The sequence below is a fragment of the Eriocheir sinensis genome, chromosome 7, assembly GCF_024679095.1.
Source record: "Eriocheir sinensis breed Jianghai 21 chromosome 7, ASM2467909v1, whole genome shotgun sequence".
Classification (NCBI taxonomy): Eukaryota; Metazoa; Arthropoda; class Malacostraca; order Decapoda; family Varunidae; genus Eriocheir; species Eriocheir sinensis.
Genome location: NC_066515.1, coordinates 8,989,258 through 9,016,719, shown reverse-complemented (window position 1 = coordinate 9,016,719; position 27,462 = coordinate 8,989,258). Strand labels below are relative to the sequence as shown.

The following is a 27,462-nucleotide window of genomic DNA, read 5'->3' as shown; positions in this document are numbered from 1 at the left end:
TTATAATTTTTTTTTTTTTTTTTACAACAAAGGAGGCAGCTCAAGGATACACAAAAAAAGAAAACAATAATAAAAAAAAGCCCGCTACTCGCTGCTCCTAAAAATAAGCAAAAGAGGTGGCCGAAAAACAAGATCAAATACGGGAGGAGAGATGTCCTGATACCCTCCTCTTGAAAGAGTTCAAGTCGTAGGCAGGAGGAAATACAGATGAAGGAAAATTGTTCCAGATTTTACCAGCGTGAGTGATGAACGAGTGAAGATGCTGGTTAACTCTTGCATAAGGGGTTTGGACAGTATAGGGATGAGCATGAGTAGAAAGTCGAGTGCAGCGGGGCCGCGGGAGGGGGGGAGGCATGCAGTTAGCAAGTTCAGAAGAGCAGTCAGCGTGGAAATATCGATAGAAGATAGAAAGAGAGGCAACATTGCGGCGGAATTTAAGAGGTAGAAGACTATAAGTATGAGGAGGAGAGCTGATGAGACGAAGAGCCTTAGCCTCCACTCTGTCCAGAAGAGCTGTGTGAGTGGAGCCCCCCCACACATGAGATGCATACTCCATACGAGGGCGGACAATGCCCCTGTATATGGACAGCAATTGTGCAGGGGAGAAGAACTGGCGGAGACGGTACAGAACGCCCAGGCTCGAGGAAGCTGATTTAGTATTTGTATTAAACTGCCTTTATTTGTTGGTACCGTTGCATTTTTTATGGTTGTAAAAGGATTGTGATGGTCCGTGTGCGTGTGTGTGTGTGTGTGTGTGTGTGTGTGTGTGTGTGCGCGATTTACCTCTGTCTGATGACGAGCATGACTCGTCAACGCCAGTAAGTGCCCTCCCAACAATAGCAAGGCTTATTATAGGCGATCTCTGGGTACTGCTGGGACCTCACACACCACACGCCCCATCCCCCTTGCTGAAGGGGGGGCAGGAACCACTCCTTGTTAGCGGAAAAATCCCGTCTTGCAGCGGGGCTTGAACTTCCGCCTACCAGTCTGCGAAGTCTGGCAGCGTAGAGCTTTAACCAACTGAGCTATCAGTGTGTGTGTGTGTGTGTGTGTGTGTGTGTGTGTGTGTGTGTGTGTGTGTGTGTGTGTGTGTGTTCAGCTATTTGTTCACAGCAATCTTTTTTTCATCTTGCCCATCGGCTTTTCTTCTCTCTTAAAACAATTTATTATCCTCCTTACCAAGAAATTTGTCGCTTCGTTTTTTCTATATTTTTTTTCTTCTAATCCCCATCGCCTCTTCTCCCTGCTCTTCCTCTTCCACTTCTTCTTTTTTTATGCTACTCTTGTTCCACCTTCTCCTCCTCCTCCTCCTCCACATTCAACTTATTTTTATTTAATCATCATTCATCACGCCTGAAACACCACTAATTACTGTTTTCCTTGTGTTTACCGGCCTCCGGTACGAATCTCAGGTATACATAGCCCCCTGCTTCTCTCTCTCTCTCTCTCTCTCTCTCTCTCTCTCTCTCTCTCTCTCTCTCTTTCTCATTTTTTTAAAATCATTTGGAACGCCATATGATTTCTGTGTACCAAATCCTTTTTTTATCAGTCTACATTATACAATTTCTCTCTCTCTCTCTCTCTCTCTCTCTCTCTCTCTCTCTCTCTCTCTCTCTCTCTCTCTCTCTCTCTCTCTCTCTCTCTCTCTCTCTCTCTCTCTATATATATATATATATATATATATATATATATATATATATATATATATATTCATCAGTCTTTATACTATTTACTTCGTTTTCGTTTCTCCCTATTTTCACTTACATGTCATTTCCTTCTCATTTATCCTTCCGCTCTATATATAGTTGTTCTGTTTTTCATCCTAGTATTAATGTTAGGCGTCACAATTTTTTTACCCCCTTCTTCCTCAGTGTTTCATTTTCCCACCCGCCGCAGACCCGCCCGTGGCCACGATGGAGCTTGGTCGCGGCGTGTCCTCGATCGTGAAGGAGGGCGAGGACATCTACTTTAACTGTAACGTAGATTCCAACCCGCCGACCTACAAGATCTCGTGGTTCAGGAAGGTGAGTGGCCATTAGTCTAGAGTTTTCTGACCTGTCCATTGTGTTTTCTCTCTTGAATTTTGTTTTTTACTTCGACTGTGGTTGTGTTTATGTGTTTTCTGGTTCACTTTTCTTTGTGTGTGTGTGTGTGTGTGTGTGTGTGTGTGTGTGTGTGTTTGGCTAAGGTGTATCCTCCTAATCTTCTTCCGTGTTGTTTGTCTTCTTGTTTTACTTCCTCCTCCTGTTTCTCCTTCATCTGTATCTCCTCTACTGGTAACTGAACGAGGCAGGTTACAAGAATTTAGTTGTTTTATATTATATTCCTTCCTCTATTATTTTTCACTCCGTTTCCCTCAGCCTTCTGCTTCCTTCCGGTTGTGTGGCGAGGCTCTGGGCTACCGAGACGTGATAGGAGTTTCTGTGTTACATTCGTTTACCTCTTTTCTCCATTTCTTCTTTGTGGCTTTGATCCCGAGCGGGTGAGAGACCTGGATGTGCCGGGATCGTGAGGTTTATGTGCTTTGTGTTTCTGTGGGCGTATGTTTCTTCTTAATTAAAATTCCTCTCGACCTGTCTAGCCGAAAGACGACATTCATCCTTTCTCTCTCTCTCTCTCTCTCTCTCTCTCTCTCTCTCTCTCTCTCTCTCTCTCTCTCTCTCACTTAGGCGTCGCGTCAGGTGTGCCAGGTTTACTCACGACCTTCCCGTAACTCATGTTGTTTACAACACCGTCGGTACCTGAGCTTACCGTTCCGTCTGCTGTTCTGTATTTCATACTCGTAAATCACCCTATGTTACCTGGGTCTACCTTTTCTCTCCTTTCCACTCATGCGTCATCTCATTATTTCATGAGGATAAACGAATTCTTCTATATGTGTTTCATGCCAGTGTCGTCCAGTTTTCTCTACCACACCCTGAACATCCTGAATAATAATAGCGCTTTTGGTTCGTTTATTTTCATATTCGTGAACAGTAACTAACCTTTCTTTGTCCTGCCTCGTTAATCATTGTCATTGGAAACATGTCTGCACTGTTATCCCACTTGCCCATTATTTACTTTTGTTGAAAGTATCAAACTTCATTTACTATTCCAGTCTTCATCTGATGTCCAACTATTTTCGTATATGGCATACGAAACCACGTTACTTATTCACGTGGCGGACCACAGCGCGGTAGGCTTTCAAGTAACAGACGCTGGTGATCAGCCTATTAGTGCAACTTATATTTTTGTGGCGCCGTGATGCAGGTACCATTGGTTTCTATTTCACTATCCCTGAATCAATACTGAGGATAAGGACTAGGCAGCAAAATGAATTCAAGTTGTACTTTAGCCAATATAATTTGGGAACCATTGCCCAAATTGATTACATGTCCTTTTAAAGCTAACACACGGCGTCACCTTTACAATTTCCTTTTTTTATATTTATCTTCTGTTGACTTCCTTTCCTTCCGCCTCCCCAGAGCCAGGCCATCCTGCACCACCCCGCGCAAGGCATCCTGCTCAGCGGCAACAGCCTGGCCCTGCGCGGCATCACCAGGCACCAGGCGGGGCCCTACACCTGCGCCGCCTCCAACGTCGAGGGGGACGCCCACAGCCCCCCGCTCACCCTCCACGTCAACTGTAAGTGTTGAGGAGGGGGCACATCTACGTATATCGCCACCATATCCCCACCACCACCAAATCACCACCACCATCACATCCCCACGACCACCACATCCCCACGACCACCACATCCCCACGACCACCACATCCCCACCACTACCACCACATTCCCACCACACCCACCATCTCTCCACGCATTCGTTCCTTTTAACAAGAGAGGTTCATTTTAATTTAGATTTTAGAGAGGTTCGTTTTAACTTGGATTGAGTGGTAGCTCACGAACCTAATCCAGTGTTAGTGCCGGATTTTAGAATAGCAAATTACAAGGGGCTGAGAAGACACTGAAGAAGTAAATTGAGGAGATTTAGGGTTTCATGAGGGCCAGAACTGTGAATAGGAAAGCCAGGAGAACCCGGTAGAAATAACCCTCAATAATTTAGTTATAGTAATAGTAAAGGGGCAGCGACAGCATATACTTTTCAGCGAACACTTAGAAAGGAAAACAATGATCCTAAGTGGATGACTCGTAGGCTAAAACACGATATAGGTTTACAGAAGGAAATTTATAAGAAAATAATGAATGGTTAAACACATCTCAGGGGTAGCAAAAAGGAACCATGAGATTAGAGTAGCAAAAGTAGCGAATAGGAATCATAAGGGCTTCTTTAAGATGTATGGGACAAAAGATAGGGAGAGAATTGGACCGCTGACAATAAACACAGGCGAGTTTGTGGAAAATTACGAAAATATGAGCAAAATGTTGAACGACTACTTCCTTCCAGTCTTTACACAAGAGGATGGAACCACCATTCCGGAAAGGGTTCAGATATATGAGGTCGGGGATGGCGACAAATTGAGGGATATAATCATCACAGGCAGGTAGTTCAATATGAGATAGATAAGTTAAAGAAAAGCATCTCGCCAGATCTAGATGATATATTTCCACGAGTTAGAAAGGAATGTAAGTAGGTACTCAGTGGCCCACTAACCGATATCTTTAAGATCTCGGTAAATTCTGGTTATGTGCCCAGACTATGGAAAGTAGCCAATGTGACGCCGATTTAAAAAAAATGGGGACAGGTCAGTTACTTCCAACTATCGCCCAATTAGCTTTACATCGGTTATAGGCAAGATATTTAAGTCGATAATAGCCAGGAGCATTCAGGATCATCTAGGCAAACATAGCTTAATTCACGATTCACAGCATGAGTTCACGAATAGTTCATGCCGCACAAATCTCTTGGTCTTCTATTATTAAATAATCCAGGCGGTAGACAGAGATGAAAACTATGATGTGATATGTCCTGATTTTAGTTTCTCACCACTGACTGTTGCTTAAAGTACAGGCTCACGGAGTAGAGGGTAAAGTTTTGAACTGGGTCAGGGGGTGGCTTAGCAAAAGGAAGAAAAGAGTGCAAATCACTGGTAAAAAATCTGACTGGGGTTGTGTTACGGGTGGGGTCCCACAAGGTTCGAAATTGGGTCCACTGATGTTTATCATTTATGTCAGTGATTTAGATACAGGTAGGCCTATTAGTAGTGATGTAAGTAAGTTTGCTGATGATACCAAGATCGGCAAAATAATTGAGCCGGATCAGGACGCTAGTATTCTTTAGAATGAACTAAACAGATTGTATGACTTGGCGGAGAAAATTAATGGCAGATGGAAATCAATGTCGGGAAGTTAAGTATTCCGAGTGTAGGTAGGAACATTCACTCACATAACTATTGCTCCCATGAGCAGGTCTAAGTGTGAGATGGATTTAAGGGTAAGCTCTGATCTCCGTCCAAGGGCACAATGCATTCAAACTAGAAATCGAGCAAAAAGGGTAATGGGATTCATTTCAAGAAGCGTAAGCAACAGAAGGGTTGAATATATTTAGCTATATTTAGCAATAGTTAGACCTCATCTTGATTATGCGGTTCGGGTATGGTCACTTTACTATCGAATGGATATATAAATGCTGAAATCGGTAAAGGAGGATGACAACGCTGATTCACGGGCTAAGAAACTTGCCATATAAGGAAAAATTCAAATATTTAAATTTGCGTTCTCTAGAAAGGCGAAGGGTCCGAGTACAGTTGGGAGGCTTCGTGATGCAGTGGTTATTATTTATTTATTTATTATTATTATTTTTTTTTTTTTACGTCGTGGCCTATTGCGCGGGTAGGCTTCTTCCCGGTGGATCCTGATGGTGGGCCCAAGGCTTCTTCCCGGTGGGGCCTAATGGTCGGCCCAGCCCGTTCTGGCGCAGGCGAGTGTTTATATTGGCGCCTTCTTGCATTGGGTCATGCTGCCCTCCCGGAGCTCATCTTTAATCCTAGAATCTAGAGTCCGGGTTGATAGGTGGTCTTCTGGACAGCATGTGGGTAGTTTTAAGCCACTCAGCGGCGGCTGAAAACTCCCAGCTTGATGGCACCGGGCGGGGATTGAACTCACAACGTCCTGAACGCGGCGCCGTCGCGCTATCCATTCAGCCACCGCCTCCGTCCCTCCCTTAGCACACTCGGCTCACAACCGATAGAGCCCGGGTTCGATTCCCTGGCGGAGTGGAAAAATTTGGGCGGCTTTTCCGATACCCTTCGCCCCTGTCCACCCAGTAGTGAATGTGTAACAGGTATTAATCCCGTCTCCTGCATGGGATCTGTTCCCTTCTCCTGTAATTCCTTCCCCCTCTGTCTCTCTCTGGCATATGACCACAGATGTTGCGCCGACTAAACGAAACTTTACAACTTTTTCCGAGGATACTTGATCGAACTTTATAAACAGATGAAGAGCTTTAATAAGGGGGATATTTATAAGGTTCTGTTGGTAAGAGAACCGGGTAGGACACGTAGTAACGGGTTTAAACTGGATACATTCAGATTCATCAAGGACATACGCAAAAATTGGTTTACCAACAGGGTCGTAGATGAGTGGAACAGACTTGGCAGTCATGTTGCGAGTGACAACACAATGGTCATGCTAAAAATAGGTCAGATAAAATAATTTACAGTGATGTTAGGTGGAGTTAGGTTCACAGGAACTGTCTTGTACAGGCCCACCAGCCTTTTGCAGACTCCTTACGTTCTTATGTCCTTATTCCGCTGCCACCAACACCACCACATGGTCCTGCTGTCCACCTCCACTGCCTTCGTCCTCACCACCACCACCATCACCTCCACAACCCCAAACCCAGCGCTGCTGTCCTCAACCCCTACCTCCCCGCCCCTTCCCACCGCCGGGATCAGGGGCTGTAAAGTGAATTATCTGCAGCTCTCTGTGGGATGCGCTGCCAAGATAAACTTATCGACATGGAGGTCTCATCGCCACAGTTGCTATTGGTATTTCTGGCTCTGATTCAACGCCGACGGGCATTTTTCCCTCTTACTTCTCTTCATTCTCTTTACCCACCAACTTCACCTTCTCATGTTGCGTCTCTACCTGCTCGTTCTCCTACTTCCTTCCTTTTTCTCTTCCTCCTCCCTTTTCTCCATCTCCTACTCTCCCAATTCTTCTTCCTTCTGTTTTTTCTTCCCCTCCTCTTCTTCCCCTTCTCCTGCCCCTCCTCTTCCTCCTGCTGCTTTGCTCCCCTTGGCTTATTCTCCTTTCTTTGACTGCTGTAGCCGCCGCGGTTTCCCGTTCTTTTATCATCTTTGTTCTTTTCTCTCTCCTGATTTTTTTGTTTTATCCTCTCTTTATTTTCAGATTGTATCCCTTTACGTTTTCTTTCTTTCTTTCTAATCCTCATATTTTTTTTCTGATTTTCTGCTTCTTACGTTCTCGTCGTCATCATCGTCGCGCCATTGTTAAATATTTTTCTTCATACGTTTCCTCGTCGCCGTCGTCGTCGTCGTCGTCGTCGTCCTTCTCCTCCTCCTCTTCCTTTCACTAATTTGTGGAACAGTTTTTACTACGATTCGGACTTGCTCCTTGCCGATGGCATCCACCTAAGCCCTGTTGGAGCAGCCCGTTTCGGGAGGCTGCTCTGTGACCAAGTGGCTCTTCGAAAGCCAAAAAACGCGAAGGCGAGAACACCAGCAGCTCCACCGTGAGGGAGCACTCAACCCGCGCATCCCCCGATTCAAATCACATTAAAGCTTGCTATATAAACGCTCGTAGCCTACGTAACAAATTTGAAGACTTGTAAGTCCTCGCAGCTAAAAATCATTATCACATCATCGGAGTCACAGAATCTTGGTTAGACACTTCAAATAAAGATTTCATTGCGGAATATAGTTTACCGGGTCATACCATTTATAGTCATGAAAGATAGAACAGACAGGGTGGAGGCGTTATCTTTTATATCCACAACTCTCTCCATCCAGTGAAAATCCGTGAAAACAGATATTATAACCAATGTGGACACGGTATTCATTGAAATTAAAAATAAATCTCGTAAAATAGTAATTTGACTTATTTACAGACCGCCAGGGCAGACTCTTGATATCGACCACGCATAAGTGAATTAATATTATAAACAAGTAGCAATTGCAAGGCAGTAATTGTGGGGGACTTTAACTTGCCAGTGAAAAGATGGGGTGAACCGTTGAACTGTCATACAGGGCTCGATCTGTTCACAAATTTATTAGAAAAAGTTTTACATCAACACGTTCAAGAACCGACTCGGGAAAATAATATACTTGACCATGGAGTCTAGGACTTGATCTTATCTTTTCAACGACAGCTGATTTAGTTAACGAAGTAAATGTTGGTCCAATTTTAAGTTCTAGCGATCACCGAACACTAACAATCAGTATCAAGATGAAAGAAAGTAAAGTAACTCCTAGTAAAGAAAAGGTGCCAGATTATCAGAGAGCGAATTTCGTAAGACTCCGATCAATTCTAAATATTTCTGACTGGACTGTAATCTCGGCGGAAACAGATATTGATAAATCTTGGGAGACCTTCACCACAATATTGAACAATGCCATAAGCATATGCGTACCCTATCGTAACAGACGGTCAACTTTTAAGAAGAAACCCAAATGGTGGAATAACGAAATTCAAAATAGCCTATTTTCTCTTAAAAAACGCGTTTACAGTAGCTACATATCAACCCAGAATGAGGCTGACAAACTAGAGTTGGACAGAATTCGCCGCGAAACCAAGAAATTAATGAAACGAAGCAAGAAAAATATGGAAGAATATATAGCGGAAACAAGTAAATCTTAAATAATTTGTTAGCTATGTAAATATTAAAAAGTCACTCACTTGTAGTATCGGGCCGCTTACTAATGATAATGGTAACCATACGAACGATGAAAATGAAATGGCTACAATCCTAAATAACTTTTTCGCATCCGTATTTACCGACGAAGATTGTTTATCAACTCAACCGCCGGAGGTTAAAAGGACCGAAAAGATTTTAAATGGCGTGCTAATCGTAGAAAGTGATATTTTACGCACAATTGAAAAGATTAAAGTAAGCAAAGCTCCTGGTCCAGACAAAATTACCCCTAGGATCTTAAAAGAAATCAAACATCAGATTTGTAAACCGCTCTCCATCATATTCAATAAATCTTTAACAGCTGGAAAAGTTCCGTCGGATTGGAAACTAGCGAATGTCACACCAATTTTCAAAAAGGGGGACAAGTCTCATCCAGGAAACTATCGACCAATTAGCCTGACATCGATTGTTTGTAAGTTATTGGAGACTATCATTCGCGACAATATGGTAAAATTCTTCGAAGAAAATAATATACGTAATATATAATTCGCAACATGGCTTCCGTAGTAAACGTTCGTGTTTTGGTGTTCGATGAAAGCAGATCAGTAGAAATATATCTTGATTTTCAAAAGGCATCTGATAAGTCCCCCACCAACGATTGCTCAGTAAACTATTGGCGCACGGTATCTCAGGCTTGTGGACTGGCTCTCTGAGCGGCAACAGAGAGTAGTTATAAACGGTATTACATCAAACTGGCTCGATGTCAGAAGCGGCGTTCTTCAAGGATCAGTGCTTGGCCCCATGCTCTTCTTAATTTATGACACAAAAATTACTAGTAAGGTAACTACGACACTCGATCTAGATCTAGATCGACTTGCACGTTGTGCCAATCAATGGCAAATGAAATTTAACGTTGACAAATGTAAAGTGTTGCACATCGGAAACGATAACAGTCACGTTCAGTACGTAATGAATGGCCAAAACTTTCTGCATTAAGTAAAGAAAAGGATCTTGGAATCATTATATCAAGCGATTTCTTTACCCAGTCAGCATTGTTGAGGTAGTTAAAACCGCAAACAAATTGATAGGCTTCATCGGACGATTCTTTAATAATAAATCGGAAAAAGTAATTTTAAAACTGTATAATTCGTTGGTTCGACCACATCTATAGTACTGAGTACAGTTTACAGAAAAGACAGAAAAGTTGGAACGAGTTCAACGAACAGTAACAAAAATGACTCCTAGGTTGATAAATTTATCGTATGAACAAAGGTTTAAAGTAGTAAATTTATTCAGCCTATCAAAACGAAGAATGCGAGGCGATCTAATAGAAGTGTTGAAAATGTTTAAAGGGTTCAGTGATATTAATGCGGAAAATTACTTTACAATTGATCGATCAAATAGAACAAGAAGAAATCACAATTTCAAGATAAGTGGTAAAAGATTATCGTCGCACGAAGCTAAGCACTTCTTCAATCGAGTTGTTAATGTTTGGAACTCTCTACCCTGTGATGTCGTTGATAGTACATCAGTTACGTCCTTCAAGAATAGATTAGACAAGTATTTTGAATCCAGCCAGCAACTAAGATATTACTCATTGTCATAATAACGTCAAGTTCTTTCGAATACTGGTGTTCTTGTCCCTTTATATCGCCCGGTTAGTGGTAGCAGTAATGGTAGTTCTTTCCTCTTTCCTACATAATTTCCATGCCGTTTTTCCATGCTGCATGGTTCTTTTTCCTTTCCTGCTAGCTTTGGATGAAGGGATGGAGGGGTGGGGAAGAGCCTTCGCCTTTGCTATCCTTCATCTTTCACCTTTGATTAGATAGTTAGTGTAGCTTGTCACAAACAGCCTCGTAAGGACTAGCAGGTCTGCTGTTGTTTTTTCTTTGTTTGTGTTCCTTCTCCACTTCCTCTTCTTCCACATCCCGCACTGAGGAAATTGGAGGAGGGAAACAACTGAGTATACACTTCAACTCCGTAATTTGTTTGTAAAGGTGTGGTGTTGATAGTAGAGGCGGTGTTTAGAAAGGTTGAAGTGGTGCTTGTGGCGATGGAGGCAGTGGTGGTAGTGATGGTAGTGATGGTGATTCGTCCTCTTTATAAATATCAGATCCGTCACTTCAGCTAAGAAGGTCAAATTCCTCCTCCCTCCCCCCTGCTTTTTCCTCTTCCCCTCTCTTTCTCTCTTCCACTACATTTTTCTCCCCTCTCCGCTTGTCTCTCCCTTCCTTGACGTTTTTCTGCCTCTCACTCACCCCTCTCTTCCTCGTCTCTCCTTTCCTCCCCTAAGGGAAGTGCACGTTCTTCCTCCCTTCCTCTTCCTCCCATTTGAGTGTCCGTTAATGTTGCATCTCCTATCTGTTGAATTTTCCACTTTTTTTTTCCGTGGTGTTATGTATTTTGGAGTATGTATTCTCTCTCTCTCTCTCTCTCTCTCTCTCTCTCTCTCTCTCTCTCTCTCTCTCTCTCTCTCTCTCTCTCTCTCTCTCTCTCTCTCTCTCTCTCTCTCTCTCTCTCTCTCTCTCTCTCTCTCTCTCTCTCAACATTTCTTTCCATTATAATTTTCGTGTCTAGAATTATCTTCCACACCACCCATGAGGTAACAGTTGGCCGGCGCTATGTCCATGTCACTTAACGTGACAATGTCACACAATCCACAGTGCCACAACATATAGGGACGTATATAAACTCTGTCTATCTCTCTTCCCTTCCCTTTTACCCACTATTCGGAGTGTGCATCTCCGCGCAAGGGTTACACGCGTCCACTCAGGAGTCCCGTGAGGCTCAGCGCCTACCCGCTGACCCCTGCGTGTGTTGGTCGCCGCGTGGAGGGGTTCGGGGCTTGAACTCCATGGAATATTTGTGTGCTTTTTCGTTCGATCATATTTCGGTGTTTCTATTTATATTTTTCTTTTCTTATTCTGTTTAGTTACCAGCCATTAAGTGGCAAGTTACTTGTCTTTTCATAATTTTCCTTCTTTGTACCTTAAGCACCATTATACCCCTTCATCCACCCACACCCACCAACACTACACCATCATCATAACAACACTAACGTCGCTTCATTACTACCATCACAAATAACACTCCCACTCAGTACCATTATACGCTATAGCTGCGCGTAGCAGCGGTACATATCTCCGTCGCATCGGCCTTGGGCCTGTGGTGGGAAGAACCCATTCCCCGGGACACAGGGCCAGTGTGACATCCTGGTTACTACAGTTTACCTTCCTTGGGTTTACCCTGTTACCCATTTGGTGATTAGCCCGAAAGGGGAAAGAAACAGTTGGGTGGGCTACTGCCCACCCAACTACTACGCCTACTGCCCTGGCCAGGACTTGATCCCGGGCCGTAGGATTCGAAGTTAGGCATCCCAACCATTAGACCACGGAGGCCATGTATCATCAGTAACACACACACACAAGTATGTCCAGTACATGACCTATTACCATTACCACTACCACCACCATCACCACCATACTGACAACAGACACCTAAATTCCCCCCACATGCCCGTGCTACAGAAACCATGTGGACAACCATCATTACCGCAACCACCCCCTCCCTCCACCACCATCACCACTAACAATCACAACATCAACAACAGCAATAACAAATATACTGGCACCGCACCCCCTCACTAGGCTCTTCTTTCTATCCCCAGACGCCCCGGTGTGCGCGGCGGGCGGGGCGGCGCGGGTGCTGGCGGCGGGGCTGGGGCAGCAGGTGAACGTGACCTGCCAGGTGGAGGCGGCGCCGTCCGCGGTGAGGTTCTCGTGGGTGTTCAACAACTCGCTCACCTCACACCGGCTGCCCGGCGACCAGGTCTTCATCACGCCAGGTGAGTGTGTGTGTGTGTGTGTGTGTGTGTGTGTGTGTTTTATAGCTAAGAAGACAGTTCAAGGGTGTAAAGAAAAATATTTAAAAAAAGCCCGCTACTTACTGCTCCTGAACAGAGGTCAAAAGAGTGGCCAAAAAGAGAGGTCAATTTCGGGAGGAGAGGTGTCCTGATACCCTCCTCCTGAAAGAGTTCAAGTCGTAGGCAGGAGGAAATACAGATGGAGGAAGATTGTTCCAGATTTTACCAGCGTGAGGGATGGAAGAGTGAAGATGCTCGTTGACTCTTGCATAAGGGATTTGGACAGTATAGGGATGAGCATGAGTATAAAGTCGTGTGCAGCGGGGCCGCGGGAGGGGGGGAGGCATGCAGTTAGCAAGTTCAGAAGAGCAGTCAGCATGAAAATATCGATAGAAGATAGAAAGAGAGGCAACATGGTGGCGGAATTTAAGAGGTAGAAAACTATCAGTATGAGGAGGAGAGCTGATGAGACGAAGAGCCTTTGACTCCAGTCTGTCAAAGAGAGTTGTGTGAGTGGAGCCCCCCCACACATGAGATGCATACTCCATACAAGGGCGGACAAGGCCCCTGTAAATGGATAGCAACTGTGCGGGGGAGAAGAACTGGCGGAGATGGTACACAACGCCCAGCCTCGAGGAAGCTGATTTAGTAAGAGATGAGATATGAAGTTTCCAGTTGAGATTTTGAGTTAAGGATAGACCGAGGATGTTTAGTGTCGAAAAAGGTGATAGCTGAGTGTTGTCAAAGAATAGGGAATAGTTGTTTGGAAGATTGTGTCGAGTGGATAGGTGGAGAAACTGTGTTTTTTAGGAGTTGAAGGACATCAGGTTCCTCTTGCCCCAATCGGAAATAATAGTAAGGTCTGAGGTTAAGCGTTCTGTTGCCTCCAGCCTTGAATCGTTAAGTTCCTGCAGGGTGGGTCTTCTATTAAAAGAAGTTGAATAATGCAAGTGGAGTCATCGGCGTAAGAATGGATAGGACAGTTCGTTTTGGAAAGATCATCAAAGAACAACAGAAAGAGAGTGGGAGATTGGACAGAACCCTGTAGGACACCACTGTTAATAGGTTTAGGGGAAGAACAGTGACTGTCTACCACAGCAGAAATAGAACGATCAGAAAGGAAACTGGAGATAAAGGTACAGAGTGAAAGATAGAAACCGTAAGAGGGTAGTCTGGAAAGCAAAGATTTGTGCCAGACCTTATCAAAAGCTTTTGATATGTCTAGCGCAATAGCAAAAGTTTCACCGAAATGGCTAGGAGAGGATGACCAAGAGTCAGTTAGGAAGGCAAGGAGATCACCAGTAGAACGCCCCTTGCGGAACCCATACTAGCGATCAGATAGAAGGTCAGAAGTGGAAAGGTGCTTTTGAATCTTCCGGTTAAGGATTGATTCAAAAGCTTTAGGTAGACAAGAAAGTAAAGCTATAGGACAGTAGTTTGAGGGATTGGAACGGTCACCCTTCTTAGGCACAGGCAGTATGAAGGCTTACTTCCAGCAGGAAGGAAAGGTAGATGTTGACAGGCAGAGGCGAAAGAGTTTGACCAGGCAGGGTGACAGCACGGAAGGCACAGTTTTTAAGGACAATAGGAGGCACTCCATCAGGTCCATAAGCCTTCTGTGGATTGAAGCCAGAGATGGCATAAAAACATCATTTTGAAGAATCTTTATAACATGTATAAAAGAGTCAGAGGGGGGATGAGAAGGAGGAATATGCCCAGAATCGTCCAGAGTGGAGTTTTTAGAAAAAGTTTGAGAGAAGAGTTCAGCCTTTGAGATAGATGAGACGGCAGAGTTGCCGTCAGGACTGAGGAGTGGAGGGAAAGATGAAGAAGTTGGAAGAGATGTTTTTGGCTAGATGCCAGAAGTCACGGGAAGAGTTAGAGAAAGCAAGGTTTGGCATTTTCTATTGATGAAAGAAGTTTTGGTTAGTCGGAGAATAGATTTGGCACGATTCCGGGCAGAAATGTAAAGTTCATGGTTAGCAATAGTTCGAAGGCTCTGGTACCTTTTGTGAGCTGCCTCTCTATCTTTGACAGCACGAGTACAAGCGTGATTAAACCAAGGCTTTTTAGCGTGAGGAGTAGAGAAAATACGTGGAATGTATGCCTCCATTCCAGAGACAATCACCTCTGTGATGCGCTGAGCACACACAGAGGGGTTTCGTTCCTGGAAGTGTGTGTGTGTGTGTGTGTGTGTGTGTGTGTGTGTGTGTGTGTGTGTGTACTATGTATGTGTGTGTAATATGTGTGTGTGTGTGTGTGTGTGTGTGTGTGTGTGTGTGTGTGTCACGGTTTAGTGTGAAGCCAGAGGCGTAAACGTATGTGACGTTGATAAAGAACGAGGCTCGGTCCCCCTTCTATCACCAATAGTACGTATAAGAGTAACCCCAAGCTAGAAAATAGGCGTAAATAGCACAGCTTACCTGGTTCCTTGTTCTGTTCAGGGCCAACTTAAGACTGAGAGGCTAACCAGCACAGAGCTTGATCCCTGTGCAGGTCGCAACGTGGCAAATCCGTCTCTCAACAGGAGGCCACGGCGACTACTACACACACGAAAGCTCACACTACCGTTAATAATTCTTGAATCTCCTTGCAGAGCTGGCAGGAAGACAAACTGCAGTAACGTGCTCACAGGGGCTCAGCCACATGCACAAACACAGGGGAAAACACAGAGTGTACACTTTGTGCAACTTTACCACAATAAACCTGAATACTACACCTACACACAAAGCTAAACCTACGACGTTACATGTGAGCACTCACTACCTAGACTGACCTGGCTACACTAAAACGACACCACGGTTGTATTTATTTGGAGTGCGGAGAGATGATGTGCTGAAAATCGCTGCAGACCTCAAGGCCCTGCTCGGCGACCACGTAGCTGTGGGTCCCCATGTGAGTAGCAATTGGTGTGCTTCCGTCCGTTACGGCACAACCAGGGAAGCCATGAGCAGCCCACAGAGCAGAAAGAGACGACTCTCCCTTTTGCATTACAAAGAGGACCCGGGCGGTGCGTTCCTGATACCCGCAGGAGACGCAGCCGCCGGAAAGCACCAGAGGCAGACTGGAGAAGCAGCAGGATCTCTCTCTCTCTCTCTCTCTCTCTCTCTCTCTCTCTCTCTCTCTCTCTCTCTCTCTCTCTCTCTCTCTCTCTCTCTCTCACACACACACACACACACACACACACACACACACACACACAGGCACGAGAGAGAGAGAGAGAGAGAGAGAGAGAGAGAGAGAGAGAGAGAGAGAGAGCGCAAGAAGTGGGACGGTCACGGGCAGAAAAGAGAGCGGGGCGGCGCTTCAGCCCAACGAGGAGCCACCTCGCTCTAGCGGAAAGATACAGACCCCGCCTATGCGGGATCATTAGAACATAAGAACCTAATGAGACTGCAAGAGGCCGAGTGGCTTACACAAGGCAGCTGGCTAAAGATTATTGTTTCCAGACAAACACAAAAAAAAGGGTTCTGGCTAAATAAGACCTCGGCTGGTCAGATAGCTAACAAACATATAGCCTTACACAACGCCATAATACTGTGGAAGCATAAAAAGAGCCCAAATGGGTCCTTCACTGAGCTCGACCTGCCATCTGGTGGCCTTGCTGGAGCCTCTGCCAGAGCCAAACCTGCTGAGAGATGGAGTCCAGCGAGGCTTAATTAACATTTTTATGTACCAAACTACCGAAATATCAGAGTTGTATTAGGTCACTATCATGTTTACACCAAAAATCTGAGTTCTGTACTTTATTCATGCTAATAGGAATATATCAGTGCGGCCTCTTGGGCAAATATTTCCGTCATGCAAGAAAAGAGAAGCCAAACAAGTCAATCATGGTGTCATGCTCTCAATCTCTTACAACAGTGGTGGGAGGTAGTGTTGAAAATTATGCTACTCAACATTCCTCCGGCTGGCACGCTGCTGTCTCACACACGATGCCTTCCCGTCTCTCCAATCAGAGCACAGAAGGTTGTTTACACTGCTGCTAAACATATCGTGCGCTGCCGGCAGCAAGTATTATACTTATTTCATAGTTCTAATTTAAATCAAAACACATTCATCTTTAGCATCTTATAATATTACATTCACTATAAATAACTTTAAAAGCATATACATATAAACAACATATAACATATGATGATTGTTTATGTGGGGAAAAAATGTATTTTAATTTCTTATTTCTTGCATTTCCCTGTTTCTTAAATACTGCTAGTAAGTCAACTGTCTCTATACCGTAGCTATTTCATTGATATTTGATGGCCCTAGTGGAACTACCCCCAAAATATGCATGCCACGTACGTCCAAATAATTTTTCTTACTAGTTTTTCACTAGTATGTGAAAAACTAGTAAGAAAAATTATTTGGACGTACGTGGCATGCATATTTTTGGGGGTAGTTCCACTAGGGCCATCAGATATCAATTAAATAAGGAACATCCCCCAGAGGAGGAATGAAGCGTTTGGCAACTTCTGACGAAGCACAAGGCAAGGGAGAGAGACGCGCCCACAGGCGGGAATCTCAACACAGACGAAACACTCCCTCATGGGTACATACAGATGCGTAAACGTGCCACAATGAATGCAAACACTGAAAGGTCACCTGCGACAATATGAGTAATGACTCACTGACATAAGACAGGCAAATAGGGGTAATAGTGGGCGACCCACATTAGAATGCTCTCTTGCACCCTCACCCGGGCCAAAAAAATATATTATCTGGTCAGGCTGAGTCACACTTCCCCTACCTGTCGCGCCCCGCATCCTTCTTCAAAGCAGTTTCGAAGGAGGCAAGGTCACGATGACAAAGGCTGGCGTGCCCATCATGGTGACGGAACAAGATATGTCTAATCACCTTGATAAGGAACAAGTCATGAGGAAACATCCTATTCACTGGTGCTAACTCGTGAGTGTGTGTGTGTGTGTGTGTGTGTGTGTGTGTGTGTGTGTGTACCATTTATTTGTATCTATCTTTTGGGTCACGCACGCCTCAAAGGAACACAAAGCAACACAAAGCAAGAACAAACAACAGCAGGCCTGCTGGTCCTAACGAGGCTGTTTGTGACAAGCTACTATATAATAATAACAAATATATAATCAAAGGTGGAAGATGAAGGACAGCAAAGGCGAAGGCTCCCCCCTCCCCCCCATCCCTCCAGCCAAAGCTGACAGGAAAGGAAAAAGTACCATGCAGCATGGAAAAACTGCATGGAATTTATGTAGGAAAGAGGAAAGAACTACCATTACTGCTACCACTAACCGGGCGATAAAAGCGGACAAGGACACCAGTATTCGAAAGAACTTAACGTTATTACGACAATGAGTAATATCTTAGTTGCTGGTTGGATTCAAAATACTTGTCTAATCTATTCTTGAAGGCCGTAACTGTTGTACTATCAACGACATCACAGGGTAGAGAGCTCCAAACATTAACAACACGATTGAAGAAGAAGTGTTTAGCTTCGTGCGACGAAAATCTTTTACCACTTATCTTCAAATTGTGATTTATTCTTGTTCTATTTGATCGATCAACTGTAAAGTAATCTTCCGCATTAATATCACTGAATCCTTTAAACATTTTAAACACTTCTATTAGATCGCCTCGCATTCTTTGTTTTGATAGGCTGAATAAATTTACTTCTTTAAGCCTTTGTTCATATGATAAATTTCTCAACCTAGGAATCATCTTTGTTACTTTTCGTTGAACCCGTTCCAACTTTTCTATGTCTTTTCTGTAATAGGGAGACCAAAACTGTACACATTACTCTAAACGGGGTCGAACCAACGAATTATACAGTTTTAATATTACTTTTTCCGATTTATTATTAAAGACTCGTCCGATGAAGTCAACCAATTTGTTTGCAGTTTTAACCATCTCTGAACAATGCTGACCGGGCTTTAAATCGCTTGATATAGTGATTCCAAGATCCTTTTCTTTACTTACTGCAGAAAGTTGTTGGCCATTTATTCCGTACCGAACGCGATTGTTATTTTTTCCGATGTGCAACACTACATTTGTCAACGTTAAATTTCATTTGCCTCTGTGTGTGTGTGTGTGTGTGTGTGTGTGTGTGTGTGTGTGTATATGTGTGTGTGTGTGTGTGTGTGTGTGTGAATTTGCTTGACTTTAATGTTGTTTGTATTTTATTCACGTTTATATTTTATTATGTTTAATTATATCAGTGTTTATTTCTGTGTGTGTGTGTGTGTGTGTGTGTGTGTGTGTGTGTGTAATTCACCATGACCTGGTCATGTACTGGGCAGACGTGTGTGTGTGTGTGTGTAAATAATTATTTAACACACACACACACACACACACACACACACACACACACACACACACACAGCGGGGTTAGTGCAGCAGTGCTCAAGACGGCTTTTGTAACCCCGTGATTGGTTCCAAAGCCCATATAGATTGTATATTTGGGCTTTGATTGGTTTGATTAGTTGACTGGCCACTGGCTAGGCGTGAGTTGGAGAACCAGGTTAAAAACAATGTATCCTTACTCTCTACCAAATCACAAAATAATATTCAATTTCGTGAACTGCCAAGCAACGTCTGGAGAATATTGAATACCCGGATGCCGAGTGTGTGACAGACGCACATCCATGACCGCAGGCGCTTAGTAATTCTACAATGTCGGTGTGTTTCAAGATATGAACCAGAGTCATTGTTCCTAAAGGTGGGTGATGGAAGACTAACCGAAATAGAGAACAGCAAAGCCTCAAGTCCTCGTCAGTCTAATACATGCGGGGAATAAAACACATTCGAAATAGCAACGGTTTCGTGAATTGCGAAGGAAAAACGCAACCCGAGCGGCAGCAGCCAATTTTCCGACGCGCTGGCCTGGATTAATCGAAATAAACAGCAAATTAAAGTAAGTTTACGGGCTGAAGGGCGAAAACTGTTCGAATCACCTAAATCTTTACATATGAAGGTGCGCCGATGCCCCAAGCCTTCACCTGGGAGTTGGGACTGAAATTATACTCGGGTTTTGGCGCCTCTCTGAGGAGCACGTTCATGAAACATTCTTTGGGCTCTGCTGTGATTGCAAACTCTGGGGTGCCATGCACGTTACGAAAAGTGCTGTTGAGATTACCTTGAATTACACGCTTAACTGCTTAAGACGTCACCACCACCACCATCACCACCACCACCACCATTTCCACCGCCACCACCACTACTACCTCCACCTCTGCCGCCGCCACCACCACCACCACCACCTCCACCTCTACCATGAGCTGCCTCAGCCTTGGTTGGGTACGGACTCTCCGCTCCTCCTGCATATCTACCAGTGTTCAGAGACTTCAAGACTGCTCACTCGGCTAACGTCTGCTGGAGTCAAGGCCTGTACAAACAAGGCCTTGTTGTTGTGCGTGTTTGCCTTCCCATCGAGGCGCTGCCTGCCTCGATGGAGTACTCTGGGTCGGGGGCTGGTTCTTCCCTGGAGGATGACCTGGTCATGTCTGACGACGACGACTCGCCTACCGTGAACCACTGTCCCGAGCTGCCGAAGCACGACTCTCCTCTGCCGTCGTCCGCTCGTCAACCTGGGAAACTTCCCGCCCCCAAACGGCCTGCTGATGATGATTCACTCGACCCAGCCACTGAGGGGTGCCTGCGTCCAGCGGCCAAAACTGCCAAGAGTGCTTCCCCGGCGGGTGACGAGACTTTCTGTGGCTCTTCTGCCTCCTCTCGGTGCTGCTATCTCTGCCGCCTCCCGGCCTTCCGCTAACCTCCCAGCTTTTGCCCCCAGAGACACCTACGTCAAGCTCTCCTTCACCGGGAACCCGTCTAACGACACGAAGCTGCGATGGTTGTCCGAAGTTAACAAGGCCTTCCAACTTCAGCGGGATATGGCCGAGGTCAAGATGGCTGCCGTCACCTCAAGGTTCGTCTACATCTCGAGGCAGCGAACGGACATCATCGAGCGAGCCAAGGTTGGTGAGTTTCTGTCTTTGCCACTCATTCCTCAGGACTCACCCGAGAGGCCTCGTAAATACCCGAGCTACATCCTCACCCGTTTTCCGGTTGACGTGGACCCGCGTCTTGCTGAGGGCTACCTTGGCGTGTACTCTGCCAGACGCTTCTTCCAGGATGGCTCACCCATTAACCGGATTGTCGTCGTGTGGAGCCTGCCTGACCCGCCTCCAACCACTATCGCCTTCGATTTCCTTCCATGTCTTCCTCCCTGTGAGGTGCGTAAGCTCCACAATGACCAGCCTTGGTGTTAAAGGTGCTGGGGTGTTGGTCACATCTCCAGGTATTGATCTGCCTCACCGAAGTGTGCCTGGTGTGCTGCCGATCACGACTCAAGGACGTGCCCCGTCAGGAGTGAGTATTCTCGCCCAGCTGCTTCCACTTCCTCCGAGCTCCTACCTCCTAAGGACGCGTCTCGCAGGAAGTGCCCACGCTGCCTTCAGCCGGGGGTTAACGTGTGGCACGGATGTGCTCGACGCCAGGCCCCGTCTCGTACCTCCTCGACAGCGCCACCACTTCCTCCGCCGCCGCCATCTAACCAGTCTGTTTCTCCCACTGACTCTACCTCTCCACAGGACCTGGCTCTTCGTAAGACCGTTGCTTCCCTCCTGGCGCGATGCACTGCTCTTGAGGATCGTTTCGCCGCACTTGACGCCAGGATTGACGAATTGGTTACCGCCCATACAGCTACTGCCTCCCAGCTCTCGACCGTGGTTGAAGCTCAGCAGGCCGTCGTCTCCGCAGTCGCCACACTCACTGAGAAAATGGACACCGTCGTCTCTCGACTCGAGAAGCTATACGAGTCGCCTCCTGCTCCTGGCCCGTCATCCTCACGTCGCTCGTCTGCCTCCGCTCACCGGTCTCCCCGCTCAAAGGCTCAATTTCGCTCTTGATTCTTTTGAGGTAATCTCATGGAATGTTTGTGGCATCACTAACTACGCCAAGCTTGCACAACTCAAGGCCTATGTTTTCGGCATTATCCGAGCGTTATTTTGCTCCAGGAAGCATTTCCAGGTCGGCCGTTCCCCGCTGGGCAAGCTCCTTCTCTCATAGGCTACGTTCCATACGTCCATATGGTAAGGAATGGTCTCCTAACTTATGTCCATTGTTCCTTACCACACCGCCTGCTCCGCACCTCTACGGATCCTGACATGACCTTCCAACTCTTTGAAGTCACGCTTGGGGGTGGCGTCCTTCAGATTTGTAACGTGTACTCTGCTCCTGCTCGGCTCCATCTTGCAGCTCTTCCACCTCCTACGGTGCGGGGTATGGTTTATCTCGGAGACTTCATCGCCAGGCATCCCGACTTAGGTGATCGTTCTGGCTCCACAAACTATCCTGGACTACGTCTCTTGTCTTACATCCGAAGGCATCATCTGACGCGCTGGGACACAGGGGGCGCCACTCACTCCCGGGGTGGTACGCTGGATCACGTCCTCACCTCTGGCTTGGTAACATCTCGGGTCCAGTGCTCCTCTGTGCCGGCTTTGTTCTCTGACCACGTTGCCCTTCGGTTTTGTTATATTCTGCCTTCTGTGCCTACCAATTCTGCCTCTCGCTTACGAATCAATGTGCCCCCTAAGTATTGCCCAACGTTTATCTCCTATATAACCCAACCGTTAACGTTACTTCGCCTAGTCAGTTATATTCTGATCTTGTCTCTGCCACCCATGACTTTCACAGGCTGTATGTCTCACGACCACACCTCCAGCGTCGCCCTGCCGCTCACTCCTGGACACTAGACTCGCGCATTCAAGAGGCGAGGGAAGAAGCTGAACGTGCTGGTCTCTTGTTTCAAGAAAACCCTTCTCCTGAGCTGCTCCGTCGATACCAAGAGTCAAGGGATGCTCTTGTGGCACCACAAGAGTGTGTCATTACAGAGTCCTGACGGAAATTCACAGATAACATCAACCAGCAAACGAGTGTGGCCTCCATGTGCGCCTCATCCGTCGGGTGATTAAGAAGACGCCCTCAACTGCCCGTCACCACACTCCCGCCGCCTACGCGCAGCAATTTGTCGACGCATGGTCGGAGCAGTCTACCCCTGCCAGCCTTCCCGCCCACATACAAGATGCTCTCTCCTCCCGTGCTCCTGTCCGACGGCTCCGTCTCATGTCAGCTCTACTGCAACTGGATGACGAAGAGTCCGTGCCGATTACCGCGGGTGAACTGCGCCGTGCTCTGTCTAGAGGTAAGGCTTCGTCTCCTGGTAATGATGGTATTACTTACTCTGTACTACGCCTGCTGCAACAAGTTCTCGGGAACCCACTGCTACTACTCTACAATCTTTGCCTTCGCGATGGTTGTGTACCACAAGCCTGGACCAGCAGCACCATCATACCAATCCCAAAGCCAGGTACGGCAAAATTCAGACCCATTTCCCTCACTTCTTGTTTCTGCCAAGTTATGGAAAGAATCTTGTTTAACCGTCTTATGTATCGGCTCCAGGACCGCCTGTCGCCCCGACTATTTGGCTTCCTTCCTCAGCGCAACACACACCACTGCCTCGTCGGCTTATACTCTCGCCTCTCCCGGGACAGCGTGGTGGTTTTCGTCGACCTCAAGAGTGCCTTTGATGTTGCTAACAGGGACATCATTTTGGATCATCTCGTTGACTTTGGTATTAAGGGTAATCTCTTCAGGTGGATTAGGGGCTACCTCAGTAACAGGACTTCCCGTGTGTTCTCCAGTGGTGCATACAGTCATTCGAGAAGTTTTCTCCTTGGCACGCCTCAAGGGGGTGTTCTAAGTCCGTTTTTGTTTAATATTTAGATGCATCGGCTACTCACTTCTCTACCTGACATTCCTGTTATTACCATTACATGTTACGCTGATGATATATGTGTTCATTCCACTTCGCCAAGGGATCTTCAGATCTTCAGTTGTTTCTTGCCTCCTTCTCCGTGTCCTAATCTAACTGTGGTATCATTGTCTCTCCTGACAAGAGCAGGATATTCTCCTGCCGCCCTCCTGCCGCTCTGCCAGACTTCACCGTTGGAGGGACTGTCATTCCCTTGTGCACCCAGTACTGTTACCTTGGCGCATCTGTCAAGATCTCAACAGTCTTCCCCGCCGGGCGCCAGGCCCATCCTCTCATCCGTGACTTGCTGGATCTCCTCCAGAGACGGCTTCAACCTCTCCAGTGGCTCACTAACAACTCTTCGGGCATCTCCATTCCTGTGGCCAGGACCATATATATTACTTTCATTCGCTTTGTTGTTGATTATCTCTCCCCTGCCTTGGTACAACTTCCCCGAACTACTTTAGAGCCCTTAGAAAATTTTCAGAACAGACCGAAGAGAGTCATTCTTGGGTGTCCCATGTCTACCAGAATTGTAAATATGCAATGCGAGCTACGTGTTCCACCCTTGGTCGAGATGATTTATTCTAATGTCACTCGCCTCATTGTTAAGTGCCTCCATTTCCCACATCTCTCGCCCCACTACTCGCAGCTGATCAGGATGTCGCTTGGACCCGCTCGACCTGTTCCTCCTATATTGCCCGCTGGTTGCGCTCTTATTCGGTCTGTCTCTTCCTTGATGCGCAGTCTTGATTTGGATATTCCTGCTGTTGACGTGCCCCCAGGCCCGCCCCCGTGGTTGTTGCCAACGCCAGAGGTAAGCCTGCATCCAAGTCTGACCCGCCTCCCTAACAGCTGCAGTTGGCCCTAGAACATGTAGCAACAGTGAAGTCCTCCATCACAGCTCCACATTGCCTCTACACTGACGGGTCACTGCAATCGGACGGTGCGGCCGGTTGCGCAGTCTTCTCGCCTGACTTGGAGCCTCCTCCTGGGGGTTGGGTTGGCCGTCGCCTCCGTGACCACTCCAGCTCCACATTGTGTGAGCTATATGCCATATTAGATGCCGTCAGCCTCGTTTGTCAGAGGGGAGTAAATGCTGCCATTATTTGTGATTCTAGGCCTGCCCTTCAGTCCCTGTCTGCTGTTCAGCCCACCTACCCTCAAGTCGTTCAACAGATCCTGTCCTTTTTATCTTTAATGAATGATCGTCAGTTGTGTGTCAAATTTTCATGGGTGCCATCTCATGTGGGTCTATATCACAATGCCACAGCTGACTGCCTAGCAAAGGAAGCCTGCCGTCTGCCTCCATGTGGTGATGGACGCCCCCTCTCTCTGCCCTGCCATCTCTCCAGAGTCCGCTCCGCCGCCTTCCTTCCTTCACGGCGTCGTAGGGATGCAGAGAGGCCCCACAGCGTCACCATCAACCACTACGAGACTGTCTGCCGTCACAAATACTCCTACCGACGCCGGGGCCTCATGGTTCGGAGACATAATGTTGTCTCCGGACGTCTGCGGCTGGGCTACCGTCCACCGTGGCAGGTCGCCGGGGTGGAGGGGGAGCCTGTATTTACGGAATGTTGCCTGTGCCGCTCACCGATGTCGAACACCATTGAACACTACTGCCTGGCCTGCCCCACTGTTCGTGGTTTGCTACCCCAGGGACAGCCGTTGGATGCTGTCTGCCGCCACCTCCTGAACCATGACTTCCTCTACGCAATCTTGGTGCGCCACCCTCGTTTTGGTGGATTCTCCTAATGTTATGTGCCCTATGTGGCACTAGTCCCTCTAAATTTTGTCTGACTTATCTGTATATTACATCAACTTGCTTCCTGTTTTAGTGTGTGTGTGTGTGTGTGTGTGTGTGTGTGTGTGTGTGTGTGCGTGTGTGTGTGTGTGTCCATTGTCTATAGTTAAACCAGTTGCAATTGCTAAAAATTGTTTTGTCTGACGCTATTGCGCAATAAATTTATCAAACAACAACAACCACCTCTACCACAACCACCTCTACTATAACCACCGCGAATGTCATTACAACTACTACCTACACCTCTGCCGAGGCTAACACCTCCACCACCATCACTACTACCACCATATCTGCACCACCACCACCACCTCCACCACCAACACTACTACCACCACCACTTCTACACTACCACCACCACCACCACCACCTCCGTACCACCATCACCACCGCCGCCGCCACCACCACCACCACCACCACCACCACCGCTACCACCACCACCGCAACCACCACTACCATCATCACCACCGCCACCACCACCACTTCTACCAACACAGCCTTTACCATAGGCACCTCTCTTAGCCGTTTCGGTGAAACTTTCTCAGTTGGGCTAGATTTCTCAAAAGCTTTCGATAGAGTCTGGCACAACTCTTTGCTTTCTATACTGCCCTCATGCGGATTCTATTTTTCTCTCTGTTCCTTTATCTCCAGTTTTCTTTCCGGCCGTTCTGTCTCTGCTGTGGTAGACGGTCACTGTTCTTCCCCTAAGCCTATCAACACTGTTGTCCCGCAGGGCTCTGTCTTGCCTCCCACTCTTTCTGATATTTATCAAACTGTCCTATCCACTCATACGCCGACGACTCTACTTTGCATTATTTAACTTCTTTCAACAGAAGACCCTCAGAACAGGAATTGCAAGACTAGACGGGAGGCTGCAGAACGCTTAACCTCTGACCTTGCTATTATTTTCGACTGGGGCAGAATAAACCTGGTGTCCTTCAATGCCTCAAAAACTCTATTTATCCACCTATAAACTCGACACAATCTTCCAAACACTTATCCCCTATTCTTCGACAACACTCAGCTGTCACCTTCTTCAACACTAAACATCTTCGGTCTATCCTTAACTCAAAATCTTAACTGGAAACTTCACATCTCTTCTCTCACTAAATCAGCTTCCTCGAGGTTGGGCGTTCTGCATCGTCTCCGCCAGTTATTTTTCCCAGCGCAGTTGCTACCCATATACAAGGGCCTTATCCGCCCTCGTATGGAGTATGCATCTCACTTAGGGGGGGGGGGGGGGCCTCCACTTACATAGCACATAGCTCTCTTGGACAGAATAGAGTCTAAAGCCCCGTTCACACTGTGCCGACTCTGGACCACGACAACCCAGCGACTTTTCCATTTGACAAGTTGGCTCCCAAGCTCCAAGAAGGGGGGGAGGTTTTATTGGGGTCTTGGTGTCTTGCCGACTGTCTGGGACATTCGGCCAACTACTTGCCAGCATGGCGTGCTAACCCTCACGACTCCAGACTCCCGTCACGACGTCGGCGCAGCATTCGGCAACAATCTCAAAACCTCTTTCAAGACATGCCCGACCCTTTCACATCAACCCCCAAGACCTCGTGTACCCTAGAGTCGTGGGTAGTCGTGGCCCAGAGTCGGCACAGTGTGAACGGGGCTTAAGGCTCTTCGTCTCATCAACTCTCCTTCTCTTACTGATTGTCTTCTACCTCTTGAATTCCGCCACCATGTTGCCTCTCTTTCTATCTTCTTTCGATATTTTCACAATGACTGCTCCTCTGAACTTGCTATCTGCATGCCTCCCCCCCTCCCGCGGCCTCGCTGCACACGACTTTCTATTCAAACTCATCCCTTTACTGTCCGAATCCCTTACGCACGAGTTAACCAGCATCTTCACTCTTTCATCCCTCACTCTACCTCACTCTACCACTTTAGAATGATGCCCACAAAAATTAAGTTACACCTTGTAAAAACACTCATCCTCCCATCCTCCCTTCCCAACTCCCTCCCTCAACAAAACACATAAGTAAACTGCAGAAAATTCAAAATAAGGCTCTTCGATTTGCAACTAACCAACAGTATCCTCCACACTTACAAATGAACAAATACACACAAACACAAACACACTCCCACTTAACCTCAGACTCCATCACAGAGCCGCCCAGATTTGGGAAAACATTTTTCATCGAAACATACCTCTACACACAACACTGTTAAACAACCTCCCCAACATTGACAGATTCCACGGCCCATTCCCAAGCAGCCTACACAGCCTCTAAACCCTCCCGGACCAGGAGCC

General features: G+C 46.6%; 1 protein-coding gene across 1 annotated transcript in view; it reads left to right on the top strand.

Annotated features, from left to right (window-relative positions):
• Positions 1-1,896: 1,896 nt before the first annotated feature.
• LOC126992558 (carcinoembryonic antigen-related cell adhesion molecule 20-like) overlaps positions 1,897-27,462 on the top strand; it is a gene marked incomplete at its 5' end in the record, with an annotated part of 156,965 nt that continues 131,399 nt past the window's right edge. Inside the window, 3 exon segments of the mRNA XM_050851377.1 lie at positions 1,897-2,024; positions 3,465-3,624; positions 12,424-12,600. Of these exon segments, the coding sequence (XP_050707334.1) occupies positions 1,914-2,024; positions 3,465-3,624; positions 12,424-12,600 (448 nt within the window).